The sequence below is a fragment of the Prionailurus viverrinus genome, chromosome A2 (genome assembly GCF_022837055.1).
Source record: "Prionailurus viverrinus isolate Anna chromosome A2, UM_Priviv_1.0, whole genome shotgun sequence".
NCBI lineage: Eukaryota > Metazoa > Chordata > Mammalia > Carnivora > Felidae > Prionailurus > Prionailurus viverrinus.
The window spans coordinates 141,070,063-141,084,406 of record NC_062562.1 but is presented as its reverse complement, the minus strand read 5'-3'; the positions used below and the strand labels follow the sequence as shown (position 1 = coordinate 141,084,406).

Genomic DNA, 14,344 nt, shown 5'->3' with positions numbered 1-14,344 from the left:
AGAGGTACATATAAACTTTGAAAACATAATAAACTAACTTTTCACAAAACATAAAGAAGAGATCCACTTGTCCACTTTTAATTCCAAGGCTAATTTTTATTTTGTTTTGAAACCAAGCCAGATTTGGTGGGTTATACTAAAAGTGCAGGTACAACTCAAAATATCAAAATAAGGGCGCCTGTGTGGTTCAGTCCATTGAGTGTCCAACTTCAGCTCAGGTCATGATCTCCTGGTTCGTGGGTTCGAGCCCCACATCGGGCTCTGTGCTGACAGCTCAAAGCCTGGACCCTGCTTTGGATTCTGTGTCTCCCTCTCTCTCTGCCCCACTAATGTTCTGTCTCTCTCTCTCTCTCTCTGTCTCCCTCTCTGTGTCAAGAATAAATAAACATTAAAAAAATTTTAATAGCAAAATCATCATGAAGACTGATTTTTCTGTTCCTTTGTGGTTTCATATTAGAATAGTTATTTTCCAACTCTTCCATTCCTTCTAACAGATATTTTTAAGGGATATTTCTTCTTTCTTTTTAAATGTCTATTTATTTATTTTGAGAGAGAGTGTGCAAGTGGAAGAGGGGCAGAGAGAGGGAGAGAGAGAAATCCCAAGCAAGCTCCACGCTGCCCGCGCAGAGCCTGCTGTGGGGATTGATCTCACGTATGGTGAGATCATGACCTGAACTGAAATCAAGAGTCAGACACTTAACTGACTGAGCCACTCAGGTGCCTTAGGGATATTTCCTCTTATAATCGTCTCTTTTCTGCACAGCCTTGTGATTCAGTTTAACCAAGCGGGTCCTAAAGTCAGGTCTGTTGAATATCAGTCTCATGAGGTACAGCACCTAAGAATTTAAAAGTAAGTTTTCTGTGGTTAGATAAATTGAGAAATATGTTGTATATGGAACTCTTGGAGTGGCAATATATATTAAAGGTATACTTAATATAAATATATAATATAATGTTTATATTATTTATAAAATTTAATGTTTAAATATTATAAGTATAGTATTTAAAGGTTTTGAGGAGATCTACGGGAAAGAAAATGCTAGTATTTCAAAACTCTCTGGTTTCTAAACTTATTTGACCACAACATCTTTGTGTTGTTGCTGCTGTTTGAGAAAAAGATTATGTACCTAACATACCTCAGAGCATTCTTTGGTAAATAGGTGGACCCAAAGTGTCTGTACACTCTACTAATCTCTCAATGGTGTTAGCTAAAAATGGTTTAAAATGTTGGCTCCTATTGAAGGGTATTTATTTTCTAGCTAATGATTTTGAAGGTAAAACCATTCAAAGTATTAAGAAGTGACACTGAAGTTATGGCATAATGGATAGTATCGACGACACTGGCAAGTTGGAGACTTAACTTGGACTTTCCCAAATCACAGTCATTGTCATTCTACCATAGCAGCATAACTCGATTAACCCCAGCTGAGAGGAGGAAAAATTAAGACATTGAAGGCAGTGTCCTGATGTTACACAGTTATTTAAAAACCCAGTATGGAGCATCTGTGTGGCTCAGTCAGCTACGCATCCAACTCTTGATATTGGTTCAGGTCATGATCTTGTGGTCGTGAGATAGAGCCATGCCTGGAGCTCCTCATCGGGCTCCACGCTAAGTGTGGAGCCTGATTGGGATTCTCTCCCTCCCCCTCTCTCTACCCTTCCCCTACTCGTTCTCCCTCCCCCCTCAAAATAAATAAATAAACATTAAAAATAAAAAAATAAAAGTAAATAAAAACCCAGTATCTTGGGTTCCCTTTCTTTTTTTTTTTTTTTTTTTTTTTTGTATACATTCTTCCTTAACACTACTATTTCTGGGTAAGAATATAGAATTTACTTCAAATTTGTATTCTAATGCATCTACATTTTTCTTAACCAAATAGAAAGATTAAGTAGTTTGAAGGTCACAGCTAAGAGCAGCAAAGTTAAGAGAAAGCAAAATTGCTTTCTCGGGCAATCTCATTTTCCCCCCACCAACATAAATAAATGATCATGGGCTTAACTATAATTTCAGGTGGCATCTGCTTATTTCAAAGATTTTCATCTACTGCTAATTGGAGTCATCTGCTTAGCAACATCAATAGAAAAATGGAATTTACACAAAAGGATCGCTCTGAGAATGGTGATGACAGTGGGTGTGAACCCAGCATGGTAAGTACCGCATTTACTGTTCCAGGTTTACATTCCAAACAGATCATTTTTATGCAGAGCAAATTACTAAATAAGTAATACGCGTCCAGGCAGTCATTCATATCACAGTATAATTCATGCCTTTTTTTCTCCTCTGCAAATATGAAAGGGATGTAAAGTGTACTTGAGTTGGAGGAGGAAACAACAACTTTCCCTTCACAGCAGGTCTAACTACAGGGAGATTGGAGTAAGTGCACACAACTCTCTCACCTTTCATGCACATTAAGAGGCAAAGCTGAAAGGAGCCTTGAACCTCAACAGACAAGATTGATAGGCTTCAGAGTAGATTTCAGTCCTATCTCGTTTTTTGGCTAATTACCCATTCAAGACTTGTTCAAGAGCATCCTTGATCATCAGGGAAGATGTTAAGAACCAAAGACAAAGACATTACTGACAAAATACAAATGTGTGCAGAAAAATTCCAAGGTGAACATTTTTCTTTTTAAATGAACTGTTGCAAAGTGAAACAATTAAGAAGTTTCATCTACAGAATGTGAAATCGCTCACTTGACTGATTTTCCCCCACTGAATGCTTTCCCCCACTGAAATGAATGCTTTTTTCCATTAAATTAATTGGCTTTTGTAGTTTTAATTCTAGCTCTTGTTAAGAACATAGATGTGAGCTAAAAAATATATTTTCAGTGTCATAATCACTTGCATATGAGAAATTACATGTTTCTATCTAAAGGCAATACATATATACCAGTCCTTATAAAGTTTAGTGTGTAGTAAGCAGAAAGTTCCCAGTAAAATTACCACCAAAAAGTTCTAAATTAGAAATTATAATAATACTGATTTTAAAATACGCATTTAACATTTGCCTAAGCATTAAGCTTTAAAGCCTTAGGTGGTTCTTCCCTTCTCATTTTTCTTTGAAAATAAGAAAATTTTATTGAATTATGTTGCATAATTCATTCTAGAGTGTATCCATATCTGTGTTTACCATTTATGAGTAAAATAGTGTTGTTGAATACAGAAAATAACTCAGATGAGTCAAATTTTTTAAATGTTTGTTACTTACAATTTTTATAACATGTATGTATTAAGGTAATTTCACTCTTAAAATGAAATGGTGTTCCACAGCTCTTGGGACGCTACAGATACTGTCTCTTTTCCTTGATCACCTTCTCACTGACCACAGGGAATAAGGGAGTGAACCGCACAGTGAAGCAAGAGTCCTGTCCATTATATCATTAAGTGGCTTTGCAATTTAAGGCATTTTCACCACACTAAAGATTTATCTGATCACCATCTTCTTTTATAGGAATATTTCATGTCTTGTCAGAGCCTTAAGTTAAAGGTATTTCTAGTTTACTTTTATTAAGAATCATGTCTTATTTAAACAGATATCTGAAGAGTTCTATTTTGTTTTACATGTAAAAATTGTTCACCTGATCTGAAGTGGAAACTTACAGTGTGGAATTTTTCTTGTGGATCTACTTTTTTTTTTTTTTAATCTTTATTTATTTTTGAGAGAGAGACAGCATGTGAGCAGGGAAGGAGCAGAGACAGAGAGAGACACAGAATGCGAAGCAGGCTCCAGGCTCCGAGCTGTCAGCACAGAGCCCGACATGAGGCTCAAACTCATGAACTGTGAGATCATGACCTGAGCTGAAGTGGGATGCTCAACCCACTGGGCCACCCAGGCGCCCCACTTGTGGACTACTTTTAAGGGGAGTCACAGAATTTTATAAATGGCTTTATATGGAAAGATGTGCTTCTGAATGATTTTCTGGGATCTCCTACTCAAAGGAGATCATATTTTTCCCCCCAGGTGTGACTTTGAAAGCTTATAGATACAGTTTCAAATCCTAGAAGTCTTAGGTGTGTTATTTTTAAAGGAGAAGAACTGCTCTAAATATAAGAGAAGACAAAATAATATATCCAGTTCTTGATCACAGGTAGGAATGTTAAATTCAAGAAAGCGTAAATAATAGAATCTATAGAAAATTCTGAAACCTCATTTTAGCTAGTAATTTTAACCATTTCCTTTATCTACCATATACTGAACCAAGTAGTCAATAACAAAAAGCAGATTTAAAAATACTAATTTTTCTCCTTGCCCTTGTGCTTCCCTGGCACACAGACTAATAAACAGAGATGAGATCAAAAGGTAAGAGAAAGAATAAGGGATCCTAAACTCAAAAATTGATGACATTTCCTCTTACTAGTATTTGAAGGTAAGCGTCATCTGCAAAGGGCATTCAAATATTGGTATAATATTATAAGCTGTTATACCATCTACTGACTTGCAGTTCGGTTATACATTTAATCATTTTTTTCTGTTTCAAGAGAAGATTCTTATGGTTTCCAGGGAGACAAATCTCATAAAAACTCCACTCTTCTATGTGCCACTTTGGTTCCTGTCTGGCTATGGCCATCCTCAGGGGTCGTCATCCAAGGGGAACCTTAACTTAAGTGTGTTTTGAAAAAAATTCCCAAGTCAAAAACAGCAACCTTGACAGTTAAATAATACAGAGCTAGTTAAGCTGAAGAGCACAGTTCATACTAAAAGCCCTCTCATTTCAGGCTGACATTGGGGTTCATGAGCAGTACCGCCTTTTTATCTATGTGGCTTAGCAACACCTCAACTGCTGCCATGGTGATGCCCATCGTGGAGGCTGTGGCACAGCAAATCATCAGTGCTGAAGCAGAGGTCGAGGCCACTCAGATGACTTATTTCAGTGGATCAACCAACCATGGACTGGAAATTGATGGTATCACATGTTGTTACAGCTGCAGCGGGGTCTAATCATTTGGGCAATAGGCATAAACTCAAGAATCCTGGCTTATATTTTATTGACTATCCATACATGCATGATGTGAATTTAGCCTTCCCCTTTCTGTATTTATACAAAGGAATGACATTACCCGAATATTTTACCTTCAGTTAATGGTCAAATCTGCATTCTCTGGAAAAAAAGAGGAAGAATGCCCTTTCTATCCTCCAGCCAGTCTGATGGAAATCTTTCTCTGTCTCTCTCTCTCAGGAGACCCCAGGTCTACTTTCATACTGAATTGACATTCCTGCATAAAACTGGGAATCTGTCATTCCTACATTCTATTTGGAAAGAGCGTTGCATTTGGCTGTGGTTATTTCTGGCTCTGATAAATTTCCCTGATAGAGTGAAAACTGTTGGGGCAATATTTGTATTTATAAAATACTTTATTAAGATGAATGTTATGTCAGTAGGTGAATTTATTTTCAGTTTCTAGTAATGCTTCCATCTTTACACACACACACACACACACACACACACACACACCTGCACACACAGAAAACCCTTTAAAGTATTTTTCTTCTATTTAATGTTTTGCAGAAAGTGTTAATGAACATGAAACAAACGAGAGGAAAGAGAAGACAATACCAGTTCCAGGGTAAAGAATATTGACATTTTGATTAGGATTTTCTAAATTACATTTTAATAAAATTATAAACGGGGTCGATTTATTTTGCAGATACAGTAATGATGCAGGGAAAAATTCAAGCAATATGGAGCTGGAAAAGGTACATTAAATGTGATTCTTTCTAAATAATTATATGTGAAATTATATTAGATGTGCAGTTAGAGATGTATGCATTTTAAAATCTGCTACTTGCTTCCTTGTTTATAAATTACTTTGCTTGCCTAAGTCAAAATGGTTTGATAAGCCCTCATGGAGAGACTAAAATCAATATTCTGATAGAAAGTATTTTAGGCTTTGAAAATTAGCATCATTATTTTCTCCTTTTACTAAGTTTGTGGTGATAGGAGGTAGCATATGTAGTTCAAAGAAATATAATTCCAGTCTCAGAATATTGTTTCATTTTCTTATTAAAATCTTACTGGCTTGGTAGCCTGATTTTCATTAGGACTCTCCCCATTTCTTTCAGGTTATAAACTTAGAGCAACTATTCGTGTAATTGCAATCCAGTTATCTTTAGTATTCCCACTAAAAAATTCAATGCAGAATTTATGAATTGCTACTGTCAAACACAGATGGAGGAGTCGTAGTCATTCTAGCTATTCAAGGAAGGAAGGAGACTTTTGTAAATTATCCCACAGAATTCATTTCCCAGAATAAATCAATATAAAAATTCTATACCGAGTCGTATTGGGAGCAATAGATCTTGAGTCTACTGAAAAGTAATCCTGCATAGCAATAGTTTTATAGTAACCATGGTATTAGGAATAGCAATAGTTTTATAGTAACCATGGTATTAGGAATAGGAGAGTGGGGCATATGTTCCTTCCTCAGGCTGTAATGCATTCACATGCAGCTCAGTAGGAAAAAGAAAACTCTCTTGTTATTTACAGAAATCTTTAAGGAAAGAGTGATTTCTGTGTAAAGCGGAGACAAATAACAAAGCTAAGTTTTAAGCCTTTAGCTACAGTGTACAGTAAGGGTTTTAAAGATGAGAACTGAATATACATTTATGAAAACATTATCATTTTTAGTGATAGAGTAATTCTTGTAAAACATAGAAAATCAATAGCAGGCAAAGTATGTCACAGAAGAATACATTAAAAATGAGCTTTAAAAATTATGAAAACTGGCAATCCTAAACAAAAAAATATGCTTGCACTCAGTAACTTTCTCGTGGTCATCTTTAGAAACCCAGTTTTCTGGCATGATGCTGAAATTTAGTGTCAAGCCCCTTCGAATCGATTTGACATCCAACACAGTCCTAGGCATTAGAGAAAGGTCCAACGATGAAAAGACCTGCTCCCCACTGTGTGCAGCTCAGAGTCTAGTGGGGAAGGTGGACGTAAAAAAGACATGTGACATAACTCCTACAACAGAAGCATGCACAGAGGGGCTAAGTGTTCAGAAGTGGAGAGCAACCAGCTCAGTCAGGGCATGTTGCAGGAGTGGAGTGCAAGGGAACGAGATTTGAGTCAGGAAGGACACAGCATGTTCAATCAGCAGAATGCAGACTCCATGCATGCAGGGACTATGTCTCATTTGTTCACCATTTAATTCCATGACACGCTTCATTGCCTCATTTTCAGTAGATATTTATCTTCATCAATTAATGAATGAGTGAAAAGAGAAGAGGTATTCTAATTAGAGAATGCAGTGAATTCAAAGACCCAAATATGTGGAGAACCGGGCTTTTCTCAGGAAACCTCTCCACTGCAGGTTCTAGGGATGAGTTGTGGTAAGTGAAATGTGAAGATAGATCAAGCCATGTTCAGAATAGCTGTCTGTGGGATGCCTGGGTGACTAGTCTGGTTAAGCATCCGACTCTTGATTCCTGCTCAGGTCATGATCTCACAGTTTCGTGAGTTCGAGCCACACGTCAGGCTCTGCGCTGAACCTGCAGAGCCTGCTTGGGATTGTCTCTCTCTCTCTCTGTCTCTGCCCCTCCCTGCCCATGCTCTCTCTGCCTCTCTCAAAATAAATAAATAAACTTTTAAAAAAATATTTTAAAAAATAGCTGTTCTTGGGGCGTGTGGGTGGTCCCTTAAGCGTCAGACTTCGGCTCAGGTCATGATCTCATTGTTTGTGAGTTGGAGCCTCCGTGTTGGGATCTGTGCTGACAGCTCAGAGCCCAGATCTTGCTTCAGATTCTGTGTCTCCCTCTCTTTCTGAGCCTCCCCTGCTCATGCTCTGTCTCTGTCTCTCTCTCTCTCAAAAGTAAATAAACATTAAAAAAATAATATTTAAATTTTTTTTTTTAAATGCAGAAGAGTTTAGAGTTTATCTTAGGGGAAATGGGAATCTTTGAAACTGGAGAGCAGCATGGTAAATTCTGCCCATTGAGAAACTTCCTATGGCAACAATTTGAAGAGTGGAGAGTGCAAACCAAACTGGACTTTTTTGATTGATCAGACTTTGAGGACAAGAGAGAGAAAAGCATAGAAGATGTCTCTGCTAGAGTAAACTAGATAAATGTAGGCCTTGATGTCACCAATTGAGATGCAGACACAGGAGGAACAAGTGCTCAATGGAGAAAAGTAAAGATAATGTGGGTACATTTAGGGCAATAAAGACTGAGTTCTGAGTTTGGGAGAAGAGAGCAAGCAAGGCCTTTGAACAATGCTTCTGTGGTCTTTGTAGAACTCAACGTATAAAATTCAACTTTATGCAAAAAAAAAATTAAAGGATAACTTTTTACTTTACAAAAGTATTCTTTGTTAGAGCTAACACAAAAGTGTTATTTTATATACACACTTAAGATATGTTTTGATTTTTAACAATTACAGATAGATATATTGTATATTTTGTGTTCAATTTGTACTAAATTGCACCTGTTCTTTGCCAGGTTTAAACTAGCTACTTTAACATTAATTGATTATGTGGAAGAATCTGTATCTACTTCATCTAGTTATGAAAAGGAAAGAATATTTATATTTATAATGTTTTTTTCTTCTATTTTCTTCTTGAAGCAGGTAGGGCATTCTATTGAATTAAAATAGCTGTATGGTTTGGCTTTGAATTTGAACTATAAGTCATCAAAGATCCAAATATTACTCCTTTAAAGAAGGAATGGTTTAAAATAAATTTCAGAGAGGAGGGAAAAATGAAGGGCTTAGGTTTTTTTAAATTTGCACTATTTTGCCATGTTCGTATTTTAAAAAAATATTTAATTTCTACTGAAAATTACTATAATTTTGTACATTTGAATCATTTGTTCAGTAAAAAAAATAAGTATTTTTCTTAAATTTAATTAAAATCTGTTTACTAGTATAATTAAATCAATCCAAGATGATCAATAACCTTACTTTATTTTAGAATTATATATTTACTTCATTTTTTAGAATTATGTTTCTCTTTAAAGGCAATAACACACACCAATCCATATAAAGTTTAGTGTGTAGTAAGCAGAAAGTTCCCAGTAAGTAGAAGAAAATTAAGAATTACTACCAAATAAGTTCTACATTAGTAATTATAATAATATTGATTAAAAATATACGTTTAACATTTGCCCTAGTATTATCTTCTTAATGAGGCCTACCCTGATCACCCATTTTCATTATGGCCAATACATCCCTCCTAATACCCTTGAACCTGCCCTACTTTTCCCAAAGCATGCATTACCTTCATACCAATGAAATTATTTATTTAATTATTTTCCATATGCTTATTTGTATTTCTTTTTTTTTTTTTTTAATTTTTTTTTTCAAAGTTTTATTTATTTTTGGGACAGAGAGAGACAGAGCATGAACGGGGGAGGGGCAGAGAGAGAGGGACACACAGAATCGGAAACAGGCTCCAGGCTCTGAGCCATCAGCCCAGAGCCTGACGCGGGGCTCGAACTCCCGGACCGCAAGATCGTGACCTGGCTGAAGTCGGACGCTTAACCGACTGCGCCACCCAGGCGCCCCCGTATTTCAAATATCTAGAACAGGTGACTGCCATAGAGTAAGCATGTAGTAAATATTTGCTGAGTGAAGGAATAAATTCAGTAATATTTTTCTCAATAATACTTAGATTAAAAGAACTCATTCTGTATAGAAACTATAACAAGAAAAAAGCAAACTGATAAAGGTTGAAAGATAAAACCGTGAGTCAGATTAATTTCATTTTTTCCAGCTTAATTGAGATATAATTGACACATAAGTATACTTCACTCAGCCAACACACTGGGTAAATTTAAGGCGCACCTGTTGATTTGATATATTTATATATTGCAGAATGATTATCACCATTGCAATAGTTAATACCTCCATCACATTACATAATTACCATTTCTTTTTTGTGGTAAGAACATTTAAGATCTACTCTGTTAGCAACTTCCAATATATAGCAAGTATTATTAATTTTAACCATCATGCTGGACATTAGGTCCTGAGAAATTATTCATCTTATAACTGTAAGTTTGTACCCTTTGACCAAAATCTCATTTCCCCAACCCCAGCCCCCAGGACCACACTCTACACTCTGTTTCTATGAATTAGACTTTTTTCAATTCCACATGTAAATGATAACATGCAATAATTGTCTTTGACTTATTTCACTTAGCATAATGTTATTATAATAACAGCCATTCTGTTGGGTATGAGGTCATAACTCACTGTGATTTTGATTTGCATTTCCCTGATGGTAGTGATATTGAGTATCTTCTCATCCACCTGTTGGACCACTTGTATGTCTTCTTTGAAAAAATGTCCATTCAGTTCCTCTCATTTTTAAATTGGATTATCTGGGATTTGTTGCTGTTGAGTTAATTTTTATGAGTAGTACAAGAAAGGGGTCCAATTTTATATGCCTGTGGTAATCCAGTTTTCCCAACACCATTTATTGAAGAGGCTGTCCTTTCCTCACTAAGTATCTTGGCTCCTTGTCAAATGCTGGCTCCTTGTATATATTAAGGTTTATTTCTGGGCTTTCAATTCTGTCCTGTTGGTGTGTGTGTGTCTCTTTTTATACCAATTCCAGACTGTTTTGATTGCTATAGCTTAGTAATATAGTTTGAAACCAGCAAGTGTGATACCCTCAGTTTTGTTCTTTCTCAGGAAAGAGAAAATTGCTTTGGCTATTCATGGGGATTAATTTCATTTTTTGGTGGAAAGAATATAAGGGTTTGGAACTAAAACTTATCAACCCTAAAATTGTCGTTGATAGAACTGCAAACTTCTGACATAGATGATAATAATGATAATTTTGCCATTGCTGCTGCTACTGCTAGTAATGATTACATGTTAGTTTTGAAGGTGATAGATATTCAGTAGCCCCTCTGATTCCAGGAACTGATTAAAGAATAGCCATATACCAATGCTGCATACCTAAAAGGGAGATGTTTTCCATGACTTGCCAAGTTCTCTTCTTATTGTAGACCATGACCCAGACATTAGCAGAGCTCCCTACTTGTGCCCAAATAAAAGTGGTGGGTAAGTGATTAGCCTATAAATCCTGCATGACTCTAAAAGTAGTTACAATATTTTTTTTGAGGCAAAAAGGAACAAAAAACAATGGAATATCCTAAAGGGACACTGACAGTACATGGTCAAATTTATTTGTCAGGTTCCAGGGGAGCAACTGAGAAACCAATCATCATCACTTCATATTATTTCTATCAGAAATGAGTTCCAGGTATCTGAAAACCAATTTTTACATACCAAAAGAAGAATCAAGTTGCTAGATTTTTCCCTTCTTCACAAGCACTAGTATTATTCAAAGAGATACCCACATTTTTATACTAGCTCAATTTCTAAACGTCCAGGCATCTTTGAATGAAAGGAATTGGAAAATCGGTTTGCTTTTAATGAAAGGTCTAAGATAATTGTTTTCCTTTCATTTTATATAATTCGTCATCCTCTACAGGGAAGAGTTCAAAGGGAAAATTTCCTTGAACAAATTAAATCTTGTTTTTTAATTAGGTGTTTAGTTTGGGGGTGAAAATCCTTATTATTGAAAACCAAATTCTAAAAGAAAACACTGTTTAATGTTCTCCAAGAATTCAAAGAACCATATTAACTGTAATAAGCATGGTTCGTAATATCATGGTCTAGGGGCATTAGTTCTGCCAAGTTGGTAGATAACAATTCTAGAATATCTGGTGTCTACATCAAATAGAAACAAAACTGTGTTCTCCTTGATTACTCTTCCATGCAAGCCTAGGTGTAACTGAGTGGCAAAGCCACTCATGAGAGCTCTTCAGTCCTCACCTGACACCTGACAATGTAGGTGTCTTCTTTCACTCATCCAGACAAATCCTGTAGTTTACAGAGAGATGATGATAGGGAAGGAGAGAAACCACCACATACCCTTTAGGAATAACAGCCCCATCAGAATGACAGGAGACAGCAAGTGTCTGCAAGGATGTGGAGAAAAGGGAACCCTTGTGCACTATTGGTGGGAATGTAAATTGGTTCGGTCACTGTAGAAAACAGTATATAAAGGTTCATCAAGAAATTAAAAAGGTAGTTACCATATGATCTAGAAATCCCACTTCTGGATATATATCCAAAGGAAATGAAAATAAGATCTCAGAGAGATATCTGCACTCCTATGTTCATTGCAGCATTATTCACAATAGCCACAATATGGAAACAACCTAAGTGTCCACCAATGGATGAATGGATAAAGAAGTGGTATGTATATGCAATGGAATATTATTCAGCCATGAGAGAGAAGGAAATCCTGCCATTTGCAACAATATGGATGAAATTTGAGGACATTATGCTAAGTGAAATAAGGCAGACAGAAAAATACAAATACTGCATGGTATCATTTATATGTGGAATCTAAAAAACAAAGTAAAATTCATACAAACAGTAGAAAAGTGGTTGTCAAGGGCTGAGTGGTGGGGTGCAAACTTTTGGCTATAAGATGAGTTAGGTCCAAGGATGTAATGTAAAACATGGTGACTATGGTTAACACTATTGTATGATTGAGATTGGTTAGGGTAGTAGTGTTTGAATGTCTCAAACAACAACAACAACAACAACAACAACAACAGAAAAATAGATGTGTGAGGTGGTGGAAATATTGATTGGCTGGGTTGGGGTTACTTTTCATAATGTATGTATGTGTCAGATTACCACAACTATGCACTTTAACTATTTTATAATTTTGTCAATTATATCTCAATAAAGTTGAAAGAAAATGTGGGATTTTTTAAAGTTTATTTATTATGTGAGAGAGAGAGTATGAGCTGGTGGGGGTGGGGGTTGGGGCAGAGAGAGGAGAGAGAATCCCAAGAAGGCTGGGTACCGTCAGCACAAAGCCCAGCCTGGGCTTGGTCCCACGAAAAGACAGTCAACCAACTGAGCCACCCAGGTGCCCCAGTTGTGGGATAATATATGTGTACATCAAGTGACCTTGATGTACACACTAACAGTGAAAGGATTCCTCCAATCCAGTTGATTGGCATCTAGATATTTATCAAGTTTAGGCACTTCTCATGTTTTTTTTAAAAATTTTTTTAAAGGTTCATTTATTTATTTTTGAGGTGGGGGCAGCGGCATAGAGAGAGGGAGGCAGAGAAACCCAAGCAGGCTGTGCACTGTCAGCACAAAGCCCAACGCGAGGCTCAAGCTCATGAACTGTGAGATCATGACCTGAGCCAAAGTTGGACAGATAACTAACTGAACCACCCAGGCGCCCCTACTTTGTCTTTTTTTTTCTTAAACATTTATTCATTTTTGTAGACAGAGAGAGATGGAGTGTGAGCGGGAGAGGGGCAGAGGGAGAGGGAGACACAGAATCTGAAGCAGGCTCCAGGCTCTGAGCTGTCAGCATGCAGCCCAATATGAGGCTCAAACTAACGAACTGTGAGATCATGACCTGAGCCAAGTCTAACGCCCAACCAACTGAGCCACCCAGACACCCCTAGTTAGTCCTTTTTAATGTGGCAGTTCCTACGCCTCTGGGAATACAAATTGAGCTTTTAAAAGAAATCATAACTATCCTATTTACTAATCCATTTTATGACAACACATTTCATTCAAGAATTCGGATGCCTCACTGTCAGTGTTCTTATATCAGAACAAAAGATTAAATTTCTGGTATGTAATAGAGATCCAGTATCTTCCACAAACAGTCTAGACTAGAGTGAAGGTAAATGCCTGCGTACGGACAAGCAGGTAAAACCTAATTCATCTGAAATTATACCAGGTGTATTTTTTTTTAAGTTTATTTATGTATTTTGAGAGACAGAGACAGCACAAGTGGGGGGAGGGGCAGAGAGAGGGAGAGAGAGAGAATCCCAAGCAGTCTCAACACTGCCAGTGCAGAGCCTAATGCGGGGCTCAAACCCACAAAGCCCTGAGATCATGACTGAGCCAAAACCAAGAGGGATGTTTAACTGACTGAGCCACCCAGGTGCTACCAGGTGTATTTTCTGATAAAATAAGGTAGTAGGTGGCAACAGTTAGTGAGGTAAATTCACTTATCTTAAAAAAAAAAAAAAAAAAGATAAAGGAATCACAGAAGCAATCTGTGAACATGACCTCACTCCATATTTCAATTTTTATTGCCGCCAAAGTCCTAGCTCCACTGATATCTAGACTTAGCTGTGTTTCCATAAAACACTTTGTTGTTAAAGGAATGATTGTTGATAATATCTTTTCTCCCATATGTCTTTCATTTTTGAATCACCAAAATGCAGTTCTTCACATTTAAAGTTATTGAAATATCATCTGGCAAATAACATAAGTTCAGCCATGTTGGAAGCATCTGTACTTTCCTCTAACTGTACAGTAAGCCTCCCACGCTATATAATTTA

The 14,344-nt window shown here is 36.7% G+C and overlaps 1 protein-coding gene across 2 annotated transcripts in view; it reads left to right on the top strand.

Moving 5' to 3' along the window:
- The window catches only part of SLC13A1 (solute carrier family 13 member 1), a 250,694-nt gene that overhangs the window by 144,900 nt on the left and 91,450 nt on the right, over positions 1-14,344 (top strand). For both annotated transcript variants that reach the window (XM_047849259.1, XM_047849260.1), the window contains exons 4-7: positions 2,012-2,148; positions 4,717-4,904; positions 5,508-5,565; positions 5,647-5,695. In XM_047849259.1, coding sequence (XP_047705215.1) covers positions 2,012-2,148; positions 4,717-4,904; positions 5,508-5,565; positions 5,647-5,695 — 432 coding nt within the window. The remainder of the gene's footprint in view (positions 1-2,011; positions 2,149-4,716; positions 4,905-5,507; positions 5,566-5,646; positions 5,696-14,344) is intronic.